Raw genomic sequence first — 27767 nt, forward strand, 5'->3', positions numbered from 1 at the left:
CCATGTTGGCCAGGCTGGTCTCAAACTCCTGACCTCAGGTGATCCTCCTGCCTTGGCCTCCCATAGTGCTAGGATTACAGGCATGAGTCACCATGCCCAGCCTAAAGACCACCTTTTGAAGCTGCATCCCTAACTCCTGCCTCTCCTCACAGATGTAAATTCCTGATTCCACTGGTGGGGTTGGGGAGGGATGGGTGTCTCTGTGCTTATGTTAGGGAAAAAGAGGGAAAATGATGCAATCATGTTTTTTTGCTATTCACATATTTAGGGGGAACTTGTAGTATTTGGATAGTAGTAATATTAACAGGAGGAGCAGGTTTCAGCTTTTGATGATGCTAAAAACATTTGGAGGAATACAGTCTTATAGATTAAAACTTGAAGCACTCTCAAAGAAAAACTGATATAAAATCAAAATCAAAGGGAATACAAATAAATATTAACGTTGAATGAGGGTAGTCCTCCCTTTCCTCCTCATCCCCTGGGCATACATGACATAACCCTTTCAGAACTTTTGTTTGTTTAATCAGGAGCCTGAGAGCTAAACCAATGCACACAGAGCTCAGTGTGAATTTTTGTTACCAAGCTACAGAGCTGATTCTTATACTCAGTATCATAGCAGACTAAAATATCTTGTTCAGAGCAAGATTGAGTATGGAGGTTTTTTTGCCATGTACAAGTCACCTGATGCATGCCAGTGACTCTGAGCTCACCACACTAATGGGATAGAGAACAAGAGGCATGGCATTGGCATAACTTGGGTCTCTCTTGTTCTTGCCACCCGTAAGAGATGTCAATCTGCATGGATCTCATACAGGGTACTTTTGTGTGAACAGATACTAGGATACTCATCCCCACCTTGTACTAGTATCTGAGAGAAGGCTGGAGAAAAATTATCCGGTAGAGTGTTTAAAAATTTAAGACTTTTCAGCATCTATTTAGCCAAGAGAAAGAACCATGCCTTTTGTAATCAGCTTGAGAAACCCCACCAGACTTTGTAATTGAGTCTTCTCAATGCATGCCACCAATCTAATTCTATCTCACTAAACGAAAGATGAAACTAGAGTGAGTCATGTATTCACAGCTGTCTCTCTTGTTAACTCTGTGCAGATTGACTTTTTGTTAGAGACTTATCTAGCTTAAATACAGAATTAGCAGATTTTAGCATTCTCCGTAATCTTTAGAATATCGTCATTGGGAAAAGAAATGGATTCCTCTATCTTGAACCATTTTTCCCCCTGTGCCACAGAGCAACCCACGGTGAATGGGCAGTAAAGGGAAACATTTTCCACAGAAGTAACTGATATAAAATAATTTCACTAAGACACTGTGAGGAAGATGCGGTGGAATATTGGGTATGTAAAATGAGAGGCAGATTTGCCAACATTTATTTGAATTGGAGGTGAAAGAACATGTCATTCTTGAAATTTGCAGTAGCCACTGCCTTCATCATGCCCAGAAATGTCTGGCATCCCTGCATGGGGCTCTTACCCCAGAAGCTTCTTGGTAATAGGGTCTGAAAAATGAAGGGCTCCACCCAAGAGTGTCCCGTGAGCATGACTCTGGGACCAGTAGAAAAGAGCAACTTTTCAATGGTTTGCTTGAGGGAGGGAGGAGCAGAGCTAGAAGGAAATGTGCCTTGCCTTGCAGATGAGTTAACAAAGCGTCCTGCAGCCTGGCGTAGTGGCTCACTCCTGTAATCCCAGCACTTTGGGAGGCCGAGGCGGGTGGATCATCTGAGGTCAGGAGTTCGAGACCAGCCTGGCCAACATGGTGAAACCCCGTCTCTACTAACAATACAAAAAACATTAGCCGGGTGTGGTGGCGGGTGCCTGTAATCCCAGCTACTCTGGAGACTGAGGCAGGAGAATTGCTTGAACCTGGTAGGCGGAGGTTGCAGTGAGCTGAGATCGCGCCACCTCACTACAGCCTGGGTAACAAGAGTGAAACTTCATCTAAAAAAATTAATAATAAATAATAGAAAAGAAAGAAACTGTCCTGCCTTGTTTCTCAGGTACACATGGAAAACAGAAGAATGGAGTCTTGGCTCCAGCAGTTCCCGGATGACTTCTGTGTGAACAAACTGCTAAAAGAAGTGGGATTCTGGAAGCCGTTCCTCTGACTCACCGGGTAATGGCTTTTTTCTCTGAAAAGATTCTCAGACAGAAATCAGCTTCCTGGTGGGGCTCAAAAGTGCTGGGAATCAGGATGTACTCCCCAGGGGGTAGCTTGAACCGGTCGGAGACTTCTCTCAGGTTGATGAACGTCTTGCTTCTGGCCCGAGAAGCGTGGTATCTGAAGAAGTCTTTGTTCAGGCGTTCGTCTTTGTCAGGGCACTGCAATGGGCAAGAAAGGGAGGGGTTTCCTAGGGAAGTTCCTCTTGGCTTTTCGGACACAGTTCATGGACTCTTGGTTGAGTCTCAGGCGTGAAACCGAGGAGGAGCTGCGAATTTAGAACTCAGATGGAGAACTCTGAAATGCAATGTGGTTCCCACCTACCTCGTAAATGGCATAGCCGATTGTCAGCACATTGGCACCAAATCTCTTGAGTTTCCTTCTATCTTTCTGCATCAGGGCTACAAGGAAACTGCACTCCTCCTGCCCCTCATCTTTCTCAGTCAGAGACAATTTTATTTGTGGATTGGTCCAAAAGGTATCTGTCATTTGGGAGAGGTGCATTATTTTCCCTTTCTTAAAAAACTCCCCAAAGACCACACACACACACACACACACACACACATACACACACACACCTATCCGCTCTCATTACATATCCTACCAAACATGAGAAAGTAATACCTCCTCTCCCTGTTCAATAAGCCCTCCTACACTACTTCTGATAATGCCTAACGAGAATGCAAAGTATCCTCTCTTTCATTTCCACCTTCTCTTCAACCATTTCCTATGCAGCTTTTTAAGGACATTTTTCTGGGTCTAGTCTGCTAAAGCTTGTTCCATCTTTTTCTTTTTTTTCCACTTAGTATTTCAGAGGAGAGTGCAGTGGACTTCTGGTTGTCTCCCGGCATCTACTTGATAGTGGGCAGTTTGAGTAGGATTGATCTCGATCACTGCTCCAGCATGAATTCTGATTGGTCTATGCCAGTCCCTCTTGCCACCGAAGATTGGACAAAGCCAATCAATGCATAGCATTCACCGGGCAATATTGGTTCAAGGAATTTCCAATTAGAGGGAAATTGAGAACTTTTTTGTTTGATAACCCCAGGAGCTTTGCTGTTCACGTGAATGAGGGCTCAGGAAGCCCTGGATACTGCTGCCAGTCCTCCTGCGATTATAAAGAAAGCCAGACAGAGAAAGAAGTCAACACAGAAAAGAGGGCAGAACAGTGAATTACAAGCAAATGGAATCAGGGCCCTGATAGAACTGTGCCTGAAGCCCACCCTACTTTTCCTCCAAGCTCTTCGATTATGTGAGATAATAAATCCTTTCTATTGCTAAACTGGCATGAGTCATGCTTTCCATTACTTGGAAAATAACCTAAGTGGTAAAACAAAGGAGTTTCCCCAAACAATTCTTACCCGACTAAATCTTTGCAGCCTTCTTTTCCCAGTCACTTTTGAAATCTTACTATGTTTCAGGCTTTCTCTGAGGACCCGGCCCTTATCCTTTGGTGTCCTGGGTTGGAATGGACACTTGGGAGTGGCAGAGAGAATGACAGGCAGTCTACCTACCCAGGAAATTGCGGCAGCCCCCAGCCGTGGAGCCACGAACCCAACTTCCCTGATGGACCGTCACCTCCCATTTGTGGACCGCATCTTCCTCCAGGGCATCGGGAGTGAGGTTGCAGATCTCCACTTTGTCAAAGTGGGCCTTGAAGTCCTTAAATGCCATCCTGCAACAAAGTGGAGAGACACGATGCGCAGGAGGGCGATGGTGAGGGCATCATCCATTCACTCATTCATTAAATCATTCACTTATTCATTAAATCATCTTGTTCCTGTTCACAAGGAGTGGGGCGACTGTAAAGTGTGGGGAGATGGAAACATTTTTTAAAGTAAAGTAAAGGTTAAAAAGGTAAAAAACTGGGGTAAAAATACAGATTTATTGTAGATGTTAAGTGCTACGGAGAAAAATCAAATTGGGTTGAAGGATGGGAGTGTAAGGGTGGGATGCTATTTTAAACAGGGAGATAAGGGAAGCCCTTCCTGATGGGGCACATTCTGAGTGGAGACCTGAACTACCAGGTACTGGGCAGAGCAGCTTGCTGGGGGTCTAGTCAGATGGATAGCAAGGCCCCAAGCCAGAGAGGTGCTTGAGGTGCTCATGGAACACCAGGAAGGCACGAGGCATCCGTAAGGAATAAGATCAAGAGATCACAGTATGTCAAGTAGATATAGGGATTTTGGCTTTGACTCTGAGAAGATGGAGAGCCACTGGAAGGCAGTAAAGGGAGGAGTCACATGCTCCATGGCTGCTGTGTTGAGAACAGACTTTGGGGACACAGGTGGAAGTAGAGAGGCAGCCAGGATGTTAGTGCTGGTGTCCAAGTGAGAGACAAGGGTGGCTTGGTCCAGGCTGGTGGCATGGGAGGTGGGAACAGTGGCCAGATTTGAGATATTCTGAGGCAAATCTTACAGGATTTGCTGGGAAGGAGAGAATGAAAGGAATCAGGATGTTTGGTTTGAGTGACTGGAAGGATGGAGATGGGGAAGGCTGTGGTGAGACAGTTTGAGAGAGAAGCTCAGGAAGTCAGGTTTGGGCACATGAATCTGAGATGTCTATTACACATTCAAGGGGAGATGTTAAGTAGACCGTTGAGTATGTGACTTTGGAATTCTTGGCAAAGGAGCTGAAGATGGAAACCTGAGAATTAGTGTAAAGATAGTTTTTAAAGTCATGAGACCAGATGAGACGCCTAAAGTGTCAGAATAGATAGCAAGGAGGGGGACCACGGATGGGGCCCTGGGACACCTCAGTGCTAACAGGTTAGGAAGATGAGAGGGGGCCAGGACAGGATGTTGAGAAGGCGCTCAGGTAAGAGGAGGACCACCAGGGCGTGTGGTCCCCTGCAATCCAGCACATCAAGGGCTCCTGATGGATCAAAATGATCTGATCAAGCAAAGTGAGAATGGGTGGCCTCGTTGGCAACATCAGGGTCAGTGGGATGGTGGGGCACACTCATAGCTGAGTGGAGTCGAGAGAGTAAGGGAGAAGAGGAACTGGCGGGCTTTGCTATAGAGGAGAGGAGAGAGCTGGGACGGTCACTTGAGTGGATCAAGGGAGGCTTTCTTTTCTTTACAGGTAGCAGAAATGATAGTGTTGGAGTGCTAAGGTGAATGATCCAGAAGAAAGGGGGAATTCATACATAAGGGGAGAGAAGAGAGCTGCAGGAGGTACATCCTAGAGTAGGTGAAGGATGGAAAGAGGCTACACAGGGTTTCAGAGTCAGGATTCCAGGAGGAAGGGCTCCATGCACAGGGTGCATGATTTAACACCACCCATTACTTCGGGCAGGCTCAGCCCAGGTGTCGGGGCAGCTCCTTCAAGAGGGTCAGGGCAATGGATCACTCACATGGACCTCTTTGCGGAGCCTCCTGCTGTGAATTTCTGAGTTTCCTCTGCCCGGCTTCTCCCACCTTCTGTACCAGACCTTCCTTCCACTAGCCTGACCTCAGGTAGCCTCTCAAACTCTGGTTTCTACCTCCTGCTCATATGCACTGATTAGTGTGATGATACTAATTCCAGAACTCAGCTTTCTTCCTGCAGTTTTTGCTCCTCTCTTGTAACCCCCTAAGTCAAAGTCCCCTGTACTTCAAAATTCAAAGTTCATCTGTAATTTCTAATTTGACAGCTTGGGAATCTCTCAAGCACCCTGCACATTTCCCACAAATCTGGGGAACTTAAGCCCTCATGGTTCCTGAGACAGAGACGGCTGGCATTCACCAGCACAGGACTAGGGACTGCACCCCACTCCTTCCATTTGGGAGTAGAATGTGAGCAGTGATGCATTTACTTCTGAGTCAAGATTTTTAGAAAGTGAGAGTGTCTTCTTCAATTTTTTATTTTATTCTTCTCTTCTGCTGGCTACGTGCAGATGACCATGTGACCTTAGAAGATGGCAGAGCCACACAATAGAATCACTGTATAAACAGAGTCACCCACAGAATATGAACATCCTCCCTGGACTGTCACAATGAGTGAGAAAAAAACTTCACTGTGTTTGAGCCTTTATACATCTGGGGCCTATTGCACTACTGCAGCTAGTGTTACCTTGAGTCTTTGGTGCCTCGAATTACAGAACTGCCATAACAAAATTCTAAAATATGTTAGCAGTTTGGCAAGAGGGAACATGGAACTGTTGGAGCTGGAAAATGGGGATATCTATGTTATGCAGTGGCAAAACATTGGGTAAATCTGTTGCATGTTGTTATGGACTGAATGTTTGTGGCCTCCCCTAAATCTGTATGTTGAATCTTAACCCTCAAAGTAATAATGTTAGCAGATGGGGCCTTTGGGAGGTGACTAGGTTGCGAGGGTGGAGCCCTCATGGATGGGGTTAGTGCCATTATAAAGGAGGCCCTAGAGAGCCGCCTTGCCCTCTTTCTACCGTGTGAGGACACAGTGAGAAGGCTCCATCTGTAAATCAGAAATAGGGCCCTCCCTAGACATGAGTTCTGCCTGTGTCATCATCTTGGACTTCCTGGTATCTAGAACTGTGAGAAATAAATTCCTGTTCTTTGTAAGCCACCCAGTCTATGGTATTTTGTTATAGCCACCCAAATAGACTAAGACAACTGTAAAAATACAGAAGGCAGAGCAAATCACTACTAAGGCTGTGTTCTATGGGAAAAGAATGAAAAAGGCTGGAATAGTTATGGTTTTGGGTTGTTGTATTTTAAAAGCTGTTACGAGGAAGAGATGAGTTCAGGCAAGAATTGACTGGTTGGAGCACATGAAAGGGAATAGAGCCAGAAACCAGAAATTATTTCTTGCAGGGTTAGAAGGGCCAACTTCTAGATCCCAAACAGGAAGAAATAAGCCTGAAAAAGATTTTAGAGATGAAGGCCCAACACAAAGATTCAATTAAACAAAGAGATTCAGGCCAAGGCAAAGTCCAGAGTAGAAAAGTTTCCTTCCCACGTAGATCAATATCTTTAGATGCTCTCAGGGCAGCTGCCTTCAAAGGTACCTCTCACCAAAGTGGGTGTGGAGGGAATGGACCCCATGAGCAGCAGAGCTGCCTGTCTTCAAATTCACTGTGTAAACCTGGATGACACAGAGCACCAAGGAGGTATGTCAGGCTGGAGACCAGACACTCTTCCTCTATTGGACTGCAGCAACCCCCTGAAGACTCTTCAACAAACTGAGAGCTGGGGTGAGCCCCCACCAAAACAGGAGGGAGATTAAATTTCCCTCTAATCTGGGTGTATATGAGGGGTCTGAGACAGATGAATTTGATTTGCCAAAAACGGAGAGAGAAGGCTGGGCGAGGTGGCTCATACCTGTAATTCCAGCATTTTGAAAGGTCGAGGTGGGTGGTTTCTCTGAGGTCAGGGGTTCGAGACTAGCCTGGCCAACATGGTGAAACTCCATCTCTACCAAAGACACAAAATGAGTCGGGTGTGGTGGTGCATGCCTGTACTCTCAGCTACTTGGCAGGCTGAGGCAGGAGTATCACTTGAACCTGGGAGGGGGAGGTTGCAGTGAGATGAGATCGCACCACTGCACTCCAGCCTGGGCAATAAGAGCAAAACTCTGCCTCAAAAAAAAAAAAAAAAAATGGAGAGACAGAGAGTGAGAGAGAGAGAGAAACATGGTGCTCCTTACGCCCCTGGGCCATGGGACTTGCTCATATCTGCAGTTAACACAGGAACAAGCACTGTACCAGAATTCGCCATCATCCAGAGCAGTGTGACACAGACGCTTCTGTTCAGCTGGACCAACAGAACGCCACTCCGGAGAACTAGGAGTAAACAAAATTGGTGTTCAGGCAGAGGTCATGAAGAGCAACAACGGCCTTGATGTGGAACCCACAGTGTGTGGTTATGGAGGAAATAAGTCCTGCTCAGTGACTACTCACTGGGTCCCAGAAATGCACCCAGGGATGCAGCGGCCAGTGAGCCACTGGCCCCCAAATAAGAGGGCTGGCCAGAAAGTACATCTCCAAGTGCTGCTGATGGATAAAATACCCCTGAGGATGATTTGAACCACCGACATGGAAGATTATCTTGGGACAGTCGCAAGGCATTGCATGCCCACGGGGTAGCAGAAGAGCCCAGCTGGAAGCCACAAGTCCACTGACTTTCGTGCTTGGCCTCCAACTTGCCATGTGACCTGGAGCAGTGCTTGGCCTCTCCTTAGTGGATAAGCTGACACTTGGAAAGGTGATAATGCCTTACACTTGCCCATGCTTGATGTTGTCTGTACTGGGCACCTTCTGTATGTGACCTCGCTAGCAAGCCAGGTGGGGTTCTGTGAGCTATGTGTGCCCATCCTGCAGATGAAAGGGCTCAGGTAGGCCGATGGACACATGCTCAGGGAAGAGTGGGGGTGGGAGTGGCTGCCTGTCATTCTCCAAACTCAGGATTTGTGACTCCAAGTTCATTGCATTTTCTGTGACCCCCACAGTCACCTCCAAATAGTTCAAAGTATGTCACCACTGTTGTGGTGCTACAGCCAATGTAGCAGCTCCCTCTCATCCTGTGATCTTGACTCAAAATCAGCGGAGTGCTCCGGAGATCCAAGGGGAGGATCAGCAGGGACCTGTCTCCAGGTGCTCGGGCCAGGATCAGAAGAGTGGAACTGGCAGCCATTAATTGCTTTTGGAGCCATTATCTTAAGTGGCTTACACCCAGGTAATTGGCCTGACAGGCTGACCACGTGGTGCCTTCAACCCTACTCACATGTCGCCAGCAGCACAGCAAAGTCAGGGGGTCAGGATGGCTCCTGCCCCGTGCATCAACCATGGAGGCTGCATGAGTGGAAGACGAACTTCATTCCAGCCTCGGCTCCCAGTCAGAATGCACTTTCTTTATTTCTACCTCTGTGAGTCCCAGAAAATGGGAGAAACTGGCCCATTTTCCCTTTATAGGCTACTATTTCAAAGTTGAGGGGCACTGCACATCTTACAACATGATGTAGTCTCACTAATTTTGGTTTCAATATTTCTCTGTGCTTTCCTTTTCTGCCAGGAGAGGGAGGCCAATCTCTTCCCTCCTCAACCCATCTCAGCTCATCTCTGCCAATGCTTCTTGGTTCTCAGAAGGCGGCAGCCAAGGCCAGAGCAGAGGATGGTGGGATGAGAACCTCCACGGGGGCGATGACAGCCTGGAAAGCATACGCCTGTGTGCTCTGCCCTCACACTGGGGTCTGGCTAACAGAGCAGCAGCTGCACCATGCCTGGTGACCTGGTAGCTGTGTCTGGACTGAAGACAAACCCTGGCTCAGTTTTAACCAAGTTCTAGACTAGCTTCAGATTTCCCCAGAAGCTCAGGGGCCACGGGTGTGGCAAGAAAGGCCTTCAGGAGCCCAACAAGCAGAGGAGGAGCAACAGCTTCAGGCGGGCCCTGCCACGCACCCACCCAAACATCCCTGGTTCCCAGTCACCTGGGCCACTTCCCAAGGGACCAGAGCTGGGGGAGCTGTGGGGACACACACAGAAAAGGCAGACCTTTCTTGATAACTGGGAGACCAAAACTCTGGTTAACAGCTCTGTAATAAACGAAAATCCAATTCCACTTCCTCTATTTTTTTCCTTTTTTTTTTTTTTTTTTTTTTTTAAAGAGATGGGGTCTTCCTCTGTTGCCCAGGCTGGAATGCAGTGGCGCAATCATAGCTCACTGCAGCCTCAACCTCTCATACTCAAGTGATCCTCCTACCTCGGCTTCCTGATGTGTTGGGATTATAGGCGTGAGCCACCAAGCTCAGTCCCACTTCTATTTCTCTGCTGGCCTATTGGTCCTCTGCCATGGTTAGTGACCATCAGAGAGAATCCTATAGTTACACACTAGGTAATATTTCAGGGATTCCCATACTCTAAACACACACACACACACAAACACACAGGCGCACATGCACATGCACGCTGCTTACTGGAGCTACTCACAACTACAGATAAAGCTTTTCACCATATCACTGGGTTATAAACATCACCATGGGAGGTAACACATTTATGTATTGACATAAATACAGTTCGTGAAAGTTAGAGTACTGTTGTAAGTCTTTCTTGAGAATCAAGCTTGATGCAAGGTGGGCCTGAGGGCTGAAAGGGGAGGAAGAAGGGGCACCCCAGAATCGGGACAGGACCCTGAGTCAGAGCCCGGGAGGGTGGTAGACAGGTCACTCCTTCACATGTCTGCACAAGCCAGCTCTGGTCCCACATGCCCCGGGAACCAGCCAGAGAGGCGGGATAGGGTGACTGACCTGTCGCTCCATGACCCGTTCCACTCAACCTGGCCCCAAGGGTTCCGGACTCGGATGAGCTCAATTCTCTGGCCTCGGAAGTTTACCTAGAAGAGAAAAGCATGAGGGAAGTGTGAGATGATAAATATGGTGGAGGTTTGGCCACATTCACCCATGAGCTCCAGGTGGACCAGCTCCATCCAGGACTGGTTGTTGAAAAGTCTCTTGCCTAAAACGCTGCTGAAGGTATGTAAAAGTTCGCCAGTTCTTAACCAGCCCTTGGAACCTTCTAATTCCTATTGAATAATTGCTACTATTGCCAAAGATACTATATTAGGCACCAAAATGCTTATGCCACATCTGGGAAGTAAAGTGGAATTGTAATTAACAAGAAATTAGTCCATGTGAATCTAGAAATGGATGGGTTTCTCTCTAGACTGGGATCTCCCTAGAGGCAGGAGCCAAGTCTTAGGCATCTTCAACACCTAGTAGAGTGAATGGTAAAAAGTAGTCCTCAAAGATGCTCATGGAACTATTACTGAACTTTCTTCATCCTAGCATCCCATGCACAGATGAATGATAAGAAAATAAGCACATGCTGGGAATTTAAACACAACAATAAACAAAAAGAGCTTTTACATCTTCGAAACCCAATATTCTCCTTGTTTCAGGTATCTATGAGGATTCCTGCTGTTTACCTCAACCATCCTTGAGCCAGTGTACCCTCAGGCTCTGCCTGGGAGCAGGGACAAGGGCCAATGCATTTGAGAAGGGTTTTGGAGGAGAGAGAGTGAAAGTAAAAGACTTCTAGTTATCGACTAACCAGAAGCTGTAGCAGTCAGAACGTTTTATCCTCATGCATTTGGCATAAATGATATTTTGGATGTGTAAAAATTCAAGTAACATCAACTCTTCAGAGTCCAAGATGTGGCTTGTGGCTCACCATTTAAGGGGCTCATTTAATTTGAAAGGTTCAGGGCAGGTGAGTTCCTTGTAGGGGCAGAGGAAGCAAAATCAAGCAAACCAAGATGATGGGAGGTTTCTGTTGTTACGTGGAATACGTAGAAGATCTAAGCTAGAAAATCACACGCCCACTTGAGTGAGCGACCTGCAAGTCATGTATGGACGGGGAAGGAGGACGAAGGAAACAACACAAATAGCTAACATTCTAAAGAATCCCAAAGAGTCCAATTGCATCTCACACCTTGGCTCCAGTGAGGAGGAAGGGCAGGGCCTCCCTTCTGTGTTCTTAACTCCCCATACATTCAGAGGATGTCACTCAACATGTGGGTGGCTACAGAAGACCAGGGGCACCTGTGCCTTCTAAGTGCTGGGCTTAAGACTGGTCCAGGGGAGGTATGGAGTGGGCAAGGCAGGCTTCCGGGCTTTGCTGAGCTTGAGTCTGGGAGAGTGATACCTTTGGCTTCGTGTCTTCCTCTTTCATCCTACTCTTTATTTCTCTTCCCCTTGTGCCCTTCAAGGATCTCTCCTCTTAACCAACCACTCCCTCGAAGTCAGGGTGGTGCTGTGTGGAGTCTGGGTGTTCTCGGGATCAGTTCCACCTGGGCTACAGCTACAGAGAATAGGATTTGTAGTGATTAATTTTATGTCAACTTGACTGGGCCATGGGGTGCCCAGATATTTGCTTCAAGGTTATTCTGGTTGTGTCTGCAAGGGTGCTTCTGGGTGACACGAGATTTAAGTTGATTGAGTAAAACAGATTGCCCTGCCTGGTATAGGTGGGCCTCATCTCATCTGTGAAGACCTGACTAGAACAAAAAGGCAGAGGAAGGGGGAATTCCCTCTCTCTGCCTGGGTTCCTGAGCTGGGACATCAATCTCTCCTGCCCTCAGACTGGGACTTTTACCATTGGTGTTCCTGGTTGCTAGGCCTTCCTTTTAGACTCAGACCAGAACTATGCCACTGGCTTTCTTGGGCCTCCAGCTTGCAGACAGCAGATCACGGGACCTCTCACTCTTCACGGTTGCATGAGCCAATGCCTTACAATAAATCGTATTACAGTTGATCCTGGAACAATGTGGGGGGTTGGGGCGCCAACCCTCCTGCATTGTCAAAAAATCTCATATTCCCTAAAACTTAACTCCAAATAGCCTACCATTGACCAGAAGTCTTATTGATAACATAAAGAACCAATTAACACATGTTCTATAATTATTTATATTGTATACTGTATTCTTACAATAAACAAGCCAGAGAAAAGAAGTGTTATCAAGAAAATCATAGGGAAGAGGAAATACATTTACTATTTATTAAGTGGAAGTGGATCGTAAAGGTCTTCATCCTTATTATCTTCATATTGAGTAGGCTGAGGAGGAAGAGGAGAAGTTGGTCTTGCTGTCTCAGGGATGGCAGAAATTGAAGAAAATCCCCACATAAGTTCAAGCCTGTGTTGTTCAAGGGTCAACTGTGTGATGTAGATAGATAGATAGATAGATAGATAGATATGTGTGTGTGCTTAATTGTATGTACGTATATTTGGTTCCATAGTGATTCTATTTCTCTGAAGAATCCTGATTAACACAGGACTGATGGAGAATTGGGAAAGAAAGGAAATTAAAAATAAACAAAGAACAGGTGCTTCCACCTGCTAAACGAGTTTTGTGCTGCGGTGGAATCACACGGTTTCTCTCTTTCCTGGCTTGCCGTTTTGAATTCCAGCCTGCCTCTTTAGGTTTCCCTGAAATGTCTGAAAGGCAGACATTTAAACTGCAACACACTGAATAAATGCCTAAGGGACTAGCATTATCATGCGTCTCCCCTCACCCTGCGGTTGGAATTCAAGTCACCTACCTGGTCAATTCCTGTTACACTGTAGGCGTGACCCTTAATAAGACCGAACGGCGTCCGGGCCTCAGATTCCGCAGCACTTCCGGTCTAAAACAGGGCAAGAGCAGAGTCACACGCACCGTCTAAGTCAAGCCTCCCCTGCTGGATCAGACCCGGCTACAGGCCTGGCCTGGTCACAACCTCCAGCCCCTTCTGCTGCCCCAGGTGCAGGCCATGTGCGTGGGCTATGCACGGGACTCCCCTAGGATGTTTAGCAGTGAAATGCAGCAAGTTCCAGTCTCTTCCCAGAATGGGGAGGCGCTTGTTCCCAGTGTGGACTCCAATGAACAGTTCACTATTGTGTCCCCAAACAGAACAACTTGTCACCTTCATGTAGTATAGTGTGAGAGAGAAGACACAATCACATACATCCCAGAGACGAAAAGAAGCATATAACAATAGGACACACAGCTCTGCGTCACAAACCTGAAAGTGCAGAGGAACTGGCTAATTCATTAGCGAAAAACAGACCCCATGGCTAATCTAAGAGGAAACAGAAAACTAGAACTGATTAAAAATATATATATACAGTGTCATAGCAGTCCATAAAAAACAACAAAAAAAATTTAAAAAGATGAGATAAAATTATAAATGTGTGTGTTAAAATACCATTAGACTTCTATCTGCTATTTTTTCATAGTATATGAAATGAAAAAAAAAAAAACTTCAGAAAACTAGACAGAAAGATCGCATTTCAGTAAAATCAAACCAACTGACCTTGATGTTTGTGTGTGGACGTGTGTGCCTGTCTGTACGAGCAGAGAGAGAGCTGGGAAGGGTACAGGCCAGGTGATCCCAGTCCCAGGGTGGAGCTGGAGAACAGAGGCAGCTGAGAAACGGGTGGGAAGGAGGTAAAAATGCACCTGTATGGGTCTCAAGATTGTTCCATCTGATAAAGCAAGTACATCTTACCTTTGTCATTTGACAACCATTAAATAAAAACTTGTGTTTTATTTGTTATTTGTTTATTAGAGACAGGGTCTTGTTCTGTCACCCAGGCTGGAGAGCAGTGACACGATCATAGTTCACTGCAGCCTCAAACTCCTGGGCTCAAGGGATCCTCCTGCCTCAGACTCCAGACACACACCACCATGCCTGGTTAAAATTTGTGTTTTAATTAGCGGGAATAAACACTGCCCCCCAAGAGTTATGCCCCTTCTTAGGTGTGGCTGGGGTACCTGGTGCAGACTGCAGCCCCAGCATACTGCCTGGAATGGGAGCTCATGAGTGACTTACATCAATGAAGCAGCCCAGCAGGGAGCCTCTCTTCAAAGCCTTCTCTAGAATCTCATAGAAGTTCTCGGGGGCCTCTTTCATTTGGAAGGTCTCTGCCACACCCCCGGTGAAGTCTTCCATGGCCTCGATGGCGCTGCCTCCCTTCAGAGCTTCATAGCTCCCATTTAGCCTGCAAGGGTGGCAGGAGAGAGAGGAGACAGTCAGGGACCTAGGGAGGCCACCGGGGGCACCCTGCAGTCAGAGCTTTTCTAACTAAGCCAGAAGCATCTCCCAGGGTTTGTCCTGGCTGGGTGGTGTGGAAGGAAGATGGGAAGCAAGCATCAGGGTTTGCTTGGACCTTTGAGGAAGCCAAAGATCCTGAGCTTCCTGCAAGGGAGGCAGTGTGGTGTGGTGGTGTAGAGCAGCAGCCCTGGTGCCTGAGTGGCCGCAGGTTCAAATCCTAGTTCTACGACTTACCATCTGAATGACCAGGTCACTCAGTGCCTTAGTTTTCTTATACGCAAAATGAGGGAGAGTTGTGCTCTCCCTTTTAGGACTGCTGTGAGGTTCAAATGCTGTGTTTCACTCTGCAGTCTCCCATGGAATGGAGCAGGGCCTGACTATGTGGACAGAGAGAGGCCCTTTCTCTTCTCTGGTCTCATATACCCCTAACCATTTTCTTTCATAGTCATCTCTTTTATTCATAGGCATTTTACATGAAAGTGCTCTGCTTGATTGTTAAATAAGCTTTTCGATGTAGAATTTTAGAATCTGGTGGGAGGTGATTGAATTAGGGAGGTGGGTCTTTCCTGCACTGTTCTTGTGATAGCGAATGAGTCTCATCAGATCTGATGGTTTTAAAAACGGGAATTTCCCTGCCCAAGCCCTCTTTGCCTGCCACCTTCCATGTAAGATGTGACTTGCTCCTCCTTGCCTTCTGCCATGATTGTGAATCCTTCCCAGCCACGTGGAACTGTGAATCCAATTGAACGTCTTTCTTTTGTAAATTGCCCAGTCTTGGGTATGTTTTTATCAGTAGTGTGAAAACAGACTTAATAATTAACAGCTTATTTGGGCTCCCTTAGTTTCTACCTAATGTCTTTTTTCTGTTCCAGAATCCCACTCAGGACCCCACATTGCACTGAGTCCTCACGTATCCTCAGGCTTTTCGTGGCTGTGACAGTTTCTAAGACTGTCCTTGTTTTTGATGACCTTGACGGTTTTGAGGAGTCCTGGGCAGGCATACTGCAGGATTAGAATTTGTCTAATGTTTTTTCTCGTGATAAGACTAGGGCTATTAAAGAAATGATAAATGCTTGAGGTGATGAGTGTCTCAATTACCCTGATTTGATCATCACACATTGTGCGCTTGTAATCAGAATATCAAATGTGCACCATCAATATGTACACTATTACGCATCCATAAAAATAAAAAATGAAACATTTTTAAAAATTAAAAAAAATAGCTGGGTGTGGTGGTTGGTACCTGTAATCCCAGCATTTTCGGAGGCTGAGGCAGGAGAATCACTTGAGCCCAGGAGTTCCAGGCTGCAGTGAGCTATTACGGTGCCGCTGCACTCTAGCCTGGGTGAGAGAGCAAGACGCTGTCTCTAAAAAAAAGTTAATAATAATTAAAAAAAAAAAAAGAGTAGAGCTATTGGTTAGTGGAAGGAAGACCAAAGAGGTAAAGCTCCTCTCTCATCTCATCATATCAAGGGTACCTGCTGTCCACATGCCTTACCACGGCTGATGCTGGCCTTGATCACCTGGCTAAGGTAGTGTTAGTCAGGTTTCTCCACTGGAAAGTTGCTCCTTCTCTCCCCTTTCCATACTGAACTCTTTGGAAGGAATCATTATGTGCAGCCCGCATGAAAAAATTAGGGAGTTATGCTCCACCTCTCAAGGCTGGAATATAAACATAATCTTTTGGAATTATTCTACACAGGATATTTGTTCCTTCTTCTGCATTTATTTATACGATCATTTACTCAAAGTAGTATGGACCCATTGATATTTATTTTCTACTTGGGTTTATTTTGTGGTTGTTTTGTTTTGTTTTTGTTTTTGAGATGGAGTCTTGCTCTGTTGCCCAGGCTGGAGTGCAATGGCGTGATCTTGGCTTACTTCTACCTCCACCTCCTGGGTTCAAGTGGTTCTCCTTTCTCAGCCTCCCAAGTAGCTGGGATTACGGGCGCCCACCACCATGCCCGGCTAATTAGTGTATTTTTAGTAGAAACGGAATTTCACCATGTTGGCCAGGCTGGTCTTGAACTCCTGACCTCAGGAGATCCACCTACCTCGGCCTCCCAAAGTGCTGGGATTACAGGTGTGAGCCACGGCACCTGGCCTCTACTTGGGTTCATAATCCAGTACTGCTTTGTCTGTTTTGTTGGTTGAATTCTTCTAGCTTTGGCTGTTTGGAGCTCCTTCAGCATGCTCTTGTGTCCTTTTGGCATAGCCTTATTTGTGTGTGTGTGTGTGTCTTGCATGTATTCTCACTTTCTGGGACTATAAGATGACCTAGGCTCATTTTACGTATGTATGCATGTATGTATGTATGTGTGTATATATATGTATGTATGTGTGTATGCCCCAGTTCTAGAATTTGCCTTATCTCCAAGAAGCCCTAGTTCCTTTGATTGAAGAATGATCTTAGAAACCAAGACTTGAGACATAGGTGTGCTTGTTGCTACAGGATTGTCATTGCTTCTAGCTCCTCTCACTGACAAAGCAAGGAAATATATATGTGTATGATAACCCAAGTATAGATCAATATATATGTGTATGATAACCCATGTATAGATCCATGTATCTCTACGTAACCATCTCTATTAAGCTATATCTAAGTTAATTCTGGAATCTCCAACTCTAATCTGCATGGATCATTCTGGCCTCCTCCCCGTGCCTATCTGTAACCTCTCAATCCAATAGAGAGAAACTCGGTTCCTGCCGTCCACCCTCCATTCACTCGATTGTTCAACTCAGTATGTGTGTATAATTAGATCAATTTTTCATTTGTATTCCTTTGAGAAACCACTTTAGCAACTAGAGCACAGCACTCACGTACAATTTCTTTTGCTTTTAATCTTACAGACTCCACTAATTTCCAAAGTTACTTAGGTCAGCACCTTTCTTTCCAACCCCTTAGGTGAGGTTATTTCATACATTTGAAATTGGCTTTCATAGTTAGGGAGGCCAAGAAATCTCACAATCTGCCATTTGCAAACTGGGGAACCAGGAAAGCTGGTGGTATCATTCAGTTTGAGTCTGAAGACCTGAGAATCAGGGGGTTGATGATGTAGTCCAAGTTTGAGTACAAAGGTTTGAGAACCAGGAGCTCCAATGTCCGAGGGCAGGGGAATATGGATGTCCCAGCTGAAGTGGGGGAGGGAATTCACCCTTCCTTTGTCTTTTTCTTTTATTTGGATCTTTAACAATTTGAATAATGCTCATCCACATTGGTGGCAGCAATCTTCTTTACTCAGTCTACAGATTCAAAAGCTATTTTCTCCAGAAACATCCTCACAGAAACACCCAGAAATAATGCTTCACCAGCTATCTGGGCATCCCTTAGCCCAATCAAGTTGACACATAAAACTAACCATAACACCATCTATATATCTTTTTTTTTTTTTTTTTTGGTGAACTGTTCTGCCAACCATTTTTGGCCTTTTTAAAGGACCCTAATAAACCTTTTTTATGTTTAGAAACTAGATGATGCACAGTTTCTGTTGCCTTGCTTGCATCCTGTTGTGTGGGGCACTCACCAGAGGGCAGAGCTGGGCTTGGGTTCCACCCACTGGACTCAGAAACAGTGCCCTGTGTCCCCTTAGCCCTGTCTAGTGGCACTGATAGTGTTTGCACAGACCTGGGTGGGACAGAGGGCAAGCGTGGGCATCTTTGGTTCTTCTTTGATGGTTTTAATTCTGTCCTGCTGAATTCAGGATTAATTTAACCACAGTATGTCTTCACTCTATTTTTGCCACTTTCATGCCCCACTTGGAGGTAGAAGCAAGACCATCCTTGCTTCTGTCTCTGGGGATAGGATTCTCATGGCTTGAAGATCCAGGCTGAACCTGCAAGTGGCTCCCAGGAGCTCTGCCATCATCTGTGGATCGAATTCAGGCTGCTGTGGCCTTTCACTAACAAGCTAGTGGGCTGCAAATTGACAGCCTGAGGAAACTGAGGCCATTTGGCTGGTGATTAAAAATGAATGTCTTGGTTCCATTTATATGAGGTTCCTAGACTAGTCAAATCATAAAAGCAGAAAGTAGAGTGGTGTAGCCAGGGGCTGGGGGAAGGGAGGAATAGGAAGTTATTGGTTTATAGGGACAAAATTTCAGTTTTGCAAGATGAAAAAGTTCTGGAGATAGATGGTGGTGATGGCTGCACAACAACGTGGATGTACTTAACGCCACTGAACTGCACACTTAAAAATGGTAAAATTTATGTCACATACATTTTATCACGATTTTTTAAAAATAAAAAAGAAGCATCCTGTAGGATGGACGATCGATGTCTCTATATCCATGTGGGTGACAGCCCAGATGTTTGAGCCATACCAGTGTCGGAGAAGTCTGAAGCACTAAGTGCTGTCGGCACAGCCAGAATTCCCCTCCGCTTGCCTTCCCAGCTCTTCCAAAGGCCAGATTCACGACCCAGGGAGACAAAGGGTCATGAATGTAGCCACCGTTCCCAAAGATGGGCACATCTAGGCCATGACAGGAAACCCACCTCCATCCCCTCTTGAGCCCTGAGAAGGTTGGGTCCTGCCGAGCCTCACCTGCAAACCCAGAGCCCTGTTTTTTTCCCAGCCCTTAGATGCCCAAAGGCCAGTGGAGAGACTCCTGTCGGGAGGCTGCCCGAGCTGGGGAAGCTGTCACTCACTTGGCGTAGGCTTTTTCCAGCAAGGCGCTCCAGAACTCATTGTGGTCAGCAGAGTGGAGGAAAACCAAGCGGTCCCTGAAGGTGGGCAGGCGGTCATCGATCACCACATCCAGCCACTCACTGTGCTGCCAGAACTGTTGCCCAGGAAAAAGACAGAAATGATGGGAGTCAGCTACATGGGAGCTCCAGGCCCTGTTTGTAAATGTTGATCCTGTTGCTTTTTTCCCCTCTGACCAAGCTACCCACAGACAGCTTTGAAAATCACACACAGGTTCCATGGTAGGGCATCTGGGCTTCGTCCGCTAAGTTACAAGCTGAGCATTGTACCCAGTACCAACCACTGACATCAGTTCAAAGACTCAAGGTCAACCCATCAAGGCTGCGGGCGAGGAGGAGGCAGAACAGGAGTCACAAGTAGACACTCTATGGTGCTCTGAATTAGGTTTTCTTCTTCACAAGAAAGTTGTTTTTGTGGGGGAGGGAGAATGTATTGTGGTGTTTGAGTTTGCTGTTTTGCAGCCCAGTTCTCCATTATTCTCTCCCACCCAGTTTCAGGGTCTAGCTCCAATTTGCCTTAACCTTGCTTCCTCCTCACCCATAAGCAGAGCCCCTAAGACTGATTTGTTGGCTATTCACACAGGAGACAGGTGGACTCAGTGTCTCCTGTGTGCCAGGTGAGGAGGCGTGAGGAGAGCGTGGCTGTGTGTGAATGCATATGTGTGCACACATGTGTATACACGTGCATGCAGGCAGGCATGACAGGTATGTGCACTCTTTGTGGTTTATACATTGCATGTGTGCAAGCATGTGTTTGCTCACATGTGTGCAAGTGTGTGCATACAAGCACATGCATGTTTACGTGTGTGTATGTATGCACACATGTGTTTGCAAGTGCTTCTACACACGTGTGTGCTTGAGCACATGTATGTGTGTGTGAGCTTGTGTGTGGTCTGCTGGGAACAGGAAGGAAGGTTGGAATGAGTCAAGGACCATGTGTAGTTTCTCTGTGTATCCTGCGGTGACCCAACTCCTCCCCGTTCCTTCTGGTTCAGTTGGCCTGAGAGCAATCCTAAGGTAACCTCTAAGAGTAAGAAGATAGAGGTCGAAAGAGGAGGGTAGGCACAGTGCTTTTGGGAGCCATTTATTTACAGCTTTGCTGTGTCATCCTGAGCATCTTGCTGCATCGGTGATTCAATCCCAATCAAAAGAGTTGGCCACAGTGTGGCTGAGGGGGTGTGTGTGTGTGTGTGTACATGTGTGTGTGTTTTAAGGAAGATTCCTGTCACCTGCTCCAGCTGGGCCTCCCCTCCGGGGCTTCCCACTCTTGGGGCTATCCACAGCTTCAGGTGGGACTGAGGCACAGTTGGGTCAGGTGTTTAAAGTCCAGGCCTGGACCTTGACCTTCCTGAGCAGGAGAGGGGTGGGGAGGAGCCTCAGTGCTGGCTTTCCTTGCAGAGGGGCTGGCTCAGGAGGCCTGTGAGTCAAGAGAGATGTATCCGCCAGCCCTGAGAGCTCCGCTAACTTCCTAGCACCCACACACCTGTACTGTGGCTGAGGGGTGGAAGAGGAGTGTGAAGGAGGTGGATTTATTTCCAGTGCTCTGCTTCCTAGGAGGCCAAGGAGGGGAGCGGGCAGAGTATGGTTATTGTGGGACTGACAGGCACCAACAGGTTCATTCCTCCCCACCACCTGATCCCTGGCAGCACAAAAGGATGCTGGAACCCAAACCCCCGAGTTAGAGGTCTGACTTGGCTACTTATTGTTTTGTGACCCTGGATCAACCACTTCCACTCCCTGGGACTCAATGTCCTTGGGGGTCAATGAAAGGACTGGGTCAGGGGATTGCCAAGGCTCCTCCCCGCTGTGACATTTAAGGGACAAGAACACTGGTCCCTTGGGAGCCCAAGATCAGATGGTGATGGTTCCGGTTTAGAGGCAGTAGTTCTGCTGGATTTTCTGAGCTTAACCACCCCCAACACTGCCACCCTGGTGTGCTTACGAGGACTGGAGAAAGACCAGCTCCTGGGGGTGCCATCAAGCCAAGACTGTGGTCTCAGCAGAAGTCACAGGAGGGGAGGGGAGACAGCCAGGCGGTGGCAGGTCTGTGAGAGAGCAGGGGTAGAGTTTCCCTGGGACCCAAAGTGTCTCTGTCCGCCTCCCCCCACCCCCCACCCCCGCCGGCACAGGAGGCCCGACCCCTGGGAATTGCATGCTCCTGAGCTACACGTGGTCGGCTCGCTGTCTGTGCCTTTGAAATGCTTCTGTGCCATTGGTGACAGGGCTTGAGAGTACCTCTGTTTATCAGCATGCAGGCCTCAGGGACAGAAGAAACGGGCTGGCCCTGAGTGGTGGCCTGTGAGTCAGGAGAAGGTGACACTGTCTGGGGTGCAAGGTCAAGGAATGCCTACTTGGTGCCTGGCTCTGTGCCGGCTCCTATGTGTGATGCCATTTAGCTCTACGGGAAGCCTGCGGGGAACAGTCAGTCTCTCCTTTCTTCACATGAGTGTAGAAAAGTCTTAGTGTCACTAACAAAACTGCCTGAGGTCACCCACCTAAGTAAGTGCAAGGGGCAAGTTTCAGTATTGGTCGAACGCTATATAAGGACAAGGGTGGAGGAGAGAGTGGAGAGATAGAAAGTGGAGGTGAAGGAGCAGGAAACCATCTCTGGGGGGCAAGCCTCACCCAATGTGCACCTCGGTTGAGGGTCTGCGGGTCACACGGGACTCCAGCAGATGCTGTCTGTATTTTTCTCAGTTTTTATTTTTTAAAATCCCTCGAGATGTCCAAATTCACATTTCTTCCATAAGGAGAACCTCTGTGTTTATGAGAAATCATCCAGTTTCCTGGAGGCATAATCAGTTTAGTCAATTTGTGCTTAAAGCACAGGAAATTCCAAATAATAAAACCCTTAACATATGGACCCCAGATTTGCCAAAACATCACTTACAGTTTTACATGTATGTTCCATAAGAATTTGCCGTGCAATGCCGTTAATGTTCTTCGGAGGCATTTAGCTGTTATTCCGTGATAAAATGTGGCTTTAGCATGGTTTAGGGCCATATGTCACACAGATCTGATGACATTTTTTTCCAGGGTTACTAGACAGTGTGAAAATGCACCTGGCATCATGCTGGACCCCAGAGAGGTAAACCCACTTGCCCAGAGCTCCCTCTTACCTGGAAATGGAATATCCCAGCATAACCAGGGCCAAAGCTTTGGTCCTGGGGGATGACTCTGGCCAGCGCTTTTTGATTAAGCGTAAGGGAGGCGATGGCGGCTAATAGCCAGCAGTCTCCTGCAAAATGAAAGCCATAAATCACAATTTTCATTACTATTTCACAGCAAATAGGAAAACTCTGTGTCAGAAGGCGACATGGGGAGTTTCAGATGTGGCCACATCTTTTCTACCTGTTTAAAAATAGACAGGACACCAACAAATACCTGTCTCCTCCCCTTCTGCCTCCCTTGCCTGCTCTTCTCTTGCCCAGTCTATCATAAACAGCGGTTGCCTTCTTGGCACTGTTATAGGATATGCTTACTTGGGTTTGAGACATATGGCTGCATGATGCCTCAGCTCTGTGAATTCCAGCAACTCCCCTTCCAGAGGACTGAGGCTGCATACATCAGTGTCAGCATGGGCTGGGCGAGCAGACATTTCATAACTGCCGCCCAAGTAGTTAGGCAGTACTGGGGAGGGTGGTTAGAAATCGCCTCTGCAGCCCCAACCCAGACTCAGCTTAATTACACAGATAGTGGTATGTCCATGGTGGCTCCATTTGCTTTATATTACCTTGCATTTTCAAGATCTATTGACTGACCTGCTGAACTTCCCAGCTGCGTCTTTATGTTAACACACATCTGGAGGAAAACTAAAAAGTGAAGTCAAACATCAAACCCTATTTTATCTGTGCTATCTGTGCTGTACCAGACTCCTGGATGCATTCCTTTGCCCACACTGAGCGTGGGCTGTGTCTGGTGTGTGCCTGACAGTGTCTCAGATGTTGCCTGTGTAAGCAGATATCTGGGAAGATCCATTTATCCAAATCAGCTTTATCCAGATTCATTTGTTTTCAGTAGACAACACCAATGTCATCGGAACCTAAGAGCCCATCACACTCAGCTTGGCAGTTTCTGAGTTCACATTTCTGGAAAGCGCCGTGTACCATTGGGCTTAGGACATTGCAATATGGCCCTTTCTGGCTGTTTACACAGGCAAGAGAGACTCACCAGGGCCGAACATCGGGAAAGCTACTTCCGAATCGCCCTGGTTCTGGCTTTCTGGGAGATGTCACCAGCAGAGTACAAGCCACCCCCAGCCTTAGCTGGAGCACAGAAGGATTGGTTTCTAATGCATCTGTTGGTCGGCTTTGGGAGATGCCACTAGGAAGTGACATGAATGGAGCCTGCAGGATCATTTGTTCAGCAAACTTTACCAAGTGCCTCTAGGGTGGCAGACCTTGTGCCATGCAGAAGACAAAGATAAGGAGAGACTTGGTGTCTGCCTTCAGCTTCAGGGCGGCCAGGCCAGCAGGAGTCTCATAGAGTAACCTCTGCTGTGGGCTGACCTTTCCCAGTTCTCCACCCAGTTTCAGCTTTGCCCAGTTGAGGAAAATGAGTGTTTCTTGGCCTGAGAACTCAACACCTCACATGTATTCAGCCAGAAATGCCCTGAGCTTTTCAGGGGGAGATTGAGAAACCAATGTTATTTATGCAATTTAAAAGAAACACAAAAACTCCACAACAAAACAAGATTGTTTTTTTCTCTCTTGGGCCTGGGCAGATGGATGGGGCTGGCCACCCAGCTGTGCCTGGGAGAAGTGCCCTCTGCGGGTCAGTGTGTTGCTCGGCTGTCTGGGTGGTGCAGAGCAGAGGGCACTACGGGAGGAGCAGGCTGGAGTGAAGTGGCACTATCTCGGCTCACTGCAGGGGAGAACCCCGTGCCTCTCAGGTTCTCAGGGACCCCATACTGCGGTTGCTCTCCTGATCCAGCAACCCAACCTCCCTCTTGCCATGCTCCATCCCCTCACACTCACCCAGCTCCCCTCTACCACCCCCGGCAGATAACAGCATGCCTTGATGCTATTCTAGGTGTGTTCTAGTTCTTTTTTTTTTTTTTTTTTTGATAGAGATGTGGTCTTGCTATGTTGCCCAGGCTAGTCTAAAACTCCTGGGCTCAAGAGATCTTCCCACCTCACCCTCCCAAAGCGCTGGGATTACAGGTGTGAACACTGCACCCGGCCAGATGTTCCAGTTCTTATTGTGGGTGGCAAAAGATCACGGCTGTTCATTTTCTTTTATTCTTTATAACGTATATATGCCATGGATAGTACTTTGGGGGTAGTAAGTGTTTCAAAATAATATTTAGAATCAACCATCCACTAAGGTAAAATATAAGGTTGTAACTCCAAATACATGTTTATGCCAACGTGACAAACCAAAACTTTGAAAAACAAGGAGCCAGTAGAATGATTTTCTATTAGATAGCCATGGAGGACTACGGGGTCGAGGGGAAGGGAGGCAGAGCAGGAGTGGGAGAGGTAGGCAGCGTCAGGGAGGATCTCCTGGAGAAGGACCACCTGAACATAAACATTGTGAAAAGTCTACATTGTATCTAGAATATGGCACACATGGGGGATTGGTTCCAGGACCCCGGTGTATACCAAAATCTGTGCATACTCAAGTCCCACAGTCAGCCCTGTGGAATCTGCCCATCAAGTCAGCCCTCTGTGTATGCGGGTTTCAAACCCTTCCTTCCTTCCTTCCTTCCTTCCTTCCTTCCTTCCTTCCTTCCTTCCTTCCTTCCTTCCTTCCTTCCTTCCTTCCTTCCCTCCCTCCCTCCCTTCCCTCCCTCCCTCCCTCCCTCCCTTCCTTCCTCCCTCCATCCCTGCCTCTCCCTTCCTTCTGTCCTTCCTTTTTTTCCTTTTTATTTGTTTGAGACAGTGTCTTAGTCTGTTGTCCAGGCTGGAGTGTGGTAGCACGATCTCAGCTCACTACAGCCTCAACTTCCCAGGCTCAAGGAATCCTCCCACCTCAGCCTCCCAAGTAGCTGGGACTATGGTCACGCACCACCAAGCCTGGCTAATTTTTCCATTTTAATTTTTAGTAGAGATAAGGCCTCACTATGTTGCCCAGACTGGTTTTGAACTCCTGGGCTCAAGCGATTCTCCTGCCTCGGCCTCCCAAAGTGCTGAGATTATAGGTGCTAGCCATCGCACTCGGCCTGGAATATTGTATTTTCTATCTGTGTTTCGTTGAAAAAAATCCACTTGGAAGTGGTCCTGCACAGTTCAAACTCAAGTTGTTAAAGGGTCAACTGTAATTCTGTCTATCATCCACCATCTATCTATACCTATCCATCCATGTATTTACCCACCTACCTTCCTATCATTATTTACTATCATCTATCTATTATTATCTATTTATTCTGTATGGTCTGTCAGTCAATCAATCAACCTATCAATCTTTTTATCTATCTAATTATGCATCCATTTTCTACCTATCATCTATTTCTTATCTATGTTTCTATCTATCCATCTGCTTCTCTCTCTCTCAATTGTCTCTCTGTCTAGCTAATTAACTATTATCAGTCTAGGTTTGTGACTTTGGATCTTGTGTTTAGGGTAGCTCAGTTGCTCAGCCCGGAGGTTCCAGCATGGCCTTTCTTAACCAATAGACCACAGTGGCAACCTCAGCTATAAGTAAGTCAGGGTCCACATAAGCTTGCAGTGGTTTGCTCTCTCGGCTGATTTCACTGGTGTTTTTTAAAAGAAAGTCTCTCTCTCTCTCTCTCTCTCTTGCTCTTTCATAGATAGACTAAAGGTAAACCCAGCCCATTTGGATTAAATCCTAAAATGCAAGACCCAATTTGAGTGACTTGAGGCGCACTCAGGTCCATTGCAGGAGGCAGACTGGATTGCTGAGGAGCGGCTCCCCAGGGTGTGCTCCTCAAGAGGCAGTGTGTATAATGGTTAGCAGCAAGGGCTCTACTGCTGGAAGGTCTGGGTTCACATCCTGATTGCCCGTCTGCCACCTCTGTGACCTTGGACAAGTTACTGAGCCTTCCTCAGCCTCCGTTTTCTCATCTGTGACGTTAGGAGGGTGGGTTGGGAAGATGGAATGAGGCCATGTGTGCTAGGGAGAGTGCCTGGCAGGTGACTGAGTTCATGTGTGCAGGTGTTAGCTACCGTGGTGGTGTAGGAGAGCCCGACCAATGCTGCTGGGTGTCACTCTCCTCTGGAAACTCTGGGGCTGTGAGCCCCACATCACAGGCACATCTGACTCTAGAGGAACAGGGGTGCAGGGGCTTGAGGCCACTGGACTCCATTCAGAGGGAACAAGGAAGCAGAGGCTGAAGCAGTGTTGTTCCCCCAACCCCGTGCCTCTTGGGTCCTCAGGGACCCCATGCTGCGGTTGCTCACCTGTCCCAGCGACCCAACCTCCCTCTCGCCATGCTCCATCCACTCACACTCACCAAGCTCTCCCTGGCAGATATCAGTCCTGGTGGCTCCTCCAAGAATGAATTCCGGGTTTTTCACGATTTCCTGGAGGAATGAGAGTGTTATTAGACTGAGACCTGCCATGCTGCAAGCCACCATGAAAGGCGGGCTCAGGGTCTCTGCTTTCTTGGTGCAGAGGGCTTTTGTCGTGCTTGATTCTTTTCCCTGCAGAGGGTCACGGGAATGGAAAAGGCTGCCACCTCTCTATGCTCTGGACAAGCCTGGGCTCATCTTTGGTAATCTCCTCCCTTGGGGAGTCCTGCCTACTGAGCAGCACTCAGCACCAACCACTAGCCCAAGAGACTCAGGCCACACCTGGCCACAAAGTGGGACATCAGCCACACGCTGAGGATTCCTGTGTTCACTCAGGCACTGGGCTAGGAGTCCAGGGCTACCCCAGCTGTGAGCTCTGTGACCTCTGTGGGCTTCAATGAGCTGAGTAATGCATGCACCACAGGCTGGGGCCTTGGACTAAACACACTCCCCACCCACCCAGCTTCTCCAGTTTTTAATTTAATCCTTCCCCGCCAGTGGATTCCAAATATATATAGGTTTAGAGACAGAGTCTTGCTCTATCACCCAGGCTGGAGTGCAGTAACGTGATCATAGCTCATTACAGCCTTGACCTTTTGGGCTCAAGCAATCCTCCCACCTCAGCCTCCCAAGTAACTGGGACTACAGGCATGAGTCACCACGCCCAGTTAATTTATAATTTTTTTTTTTTGTAGAGATGGGGGTCTCGCTATGTTGCCCAGGCTGGTCTCAAATTCCTGGCCTCAAGTGATCCTCTTGCCTTGGCATCCCAAGGTATTAAGGTAACAGACACATGCCACCCTGCCCAGTGTTTCTTTTTTTTAGATATGCAGTTAGGTGAAATTATATGTATCTATACCATATAAAGAGAGATATCCACGCATCTCTCATATGGTTTCACCGAAGTGGATTATATATACATATATATATTAT

At 47.2% G+C, this 27767-nt stretch overlaps 1 protein-coding gene and 1 long non-coding RNA gene across 10 annotated transcripts in view; one reads left to right on the top strand and one right to left on the bottom strand.

The window, feature by feature from the left end:
- CAPN9 (calpain 9) overlaps nt 1-27767 on the bottom strand; it is a 54818-nt gene that overhangs the window by 20094 nt on the left and 6957 nt on the right. For 5 of the 8 annotated variants that reach the window (XR_012416258.1, XR_012416277.1, XM_005539799.4 and 2 more), the window contains exons 2-11: nt 26777-26846; nt 22482-22600; nt 19306-19439; nt 14440-14608; nt 13168-13251; nt 10378-10463; nt 7841-7918; nt 3687-3847; nt 2497-2654; nt 2125-2333 (exon numbers count right to left, since the gene is read on the bottom strand). Coding sequence is in view for 6 of the 8 variants with exons in the window: in XM_005539799.4 (XP_005539856.3) it covers nt 2125-2333; nt 2497-2654; nt 3687-3847; nt 7841-7918; nt 10378-10463; nt 13168-13251; nt 14440-14608; nt 19306-19439; nt 22482-22600; nt 26777-26846 (1268 nt within the window). In the remaining 2 variants the exon portion in view is untranslated. Of the gene's footprint in view, nt 1-2124; nt 2334-2496; nt 2655-2920; nt 3281-3686; nt 3848-7840; nt 7919-10377; nt 10464-11773; nt 11926-13167; nt 13252-14439; nt 14609-19305; nt 19440-22481; nt 22601-26776; nt 26847-27767 lie in introns of those variants that run through there. The other 3 variants (XM_073998525.1, XM_073998547.1, XM_073998499.1) reach the window with 2 other exon arrangements.
- On the top strand, nt 2010-3454 carry LOC135971611 (uncharacterized). Of its 2 annotated transcripts, none has more exons than XR_010587870.1 (2): nt 2010-2127; nt 3221-3454. It is a non-coding gene; the product is annotated as an uncharacterized lncRNA (long non-coding RNA). The 2 variants fall into 2 exon arrangements; XR_010587882.1 differs by having other exon boundaries at nt 2016-2127; nt 2979-3454.

The sequence above is a fragment of the Macaca fascicularis genome, chromosome 1 (genome assembly GCF_037993035.2).
Source record: "Macaca fascicularis isolate 582-1 chromosome 1, T2T-MFA8v1.1".
NCBI classification, from domain to species: domain Eukaryota; kingdom Metazoa; phylum Chordata; class Mammalia; order Primates; family Cercopithecidae; genus Macaca; species Macaca fascicularis.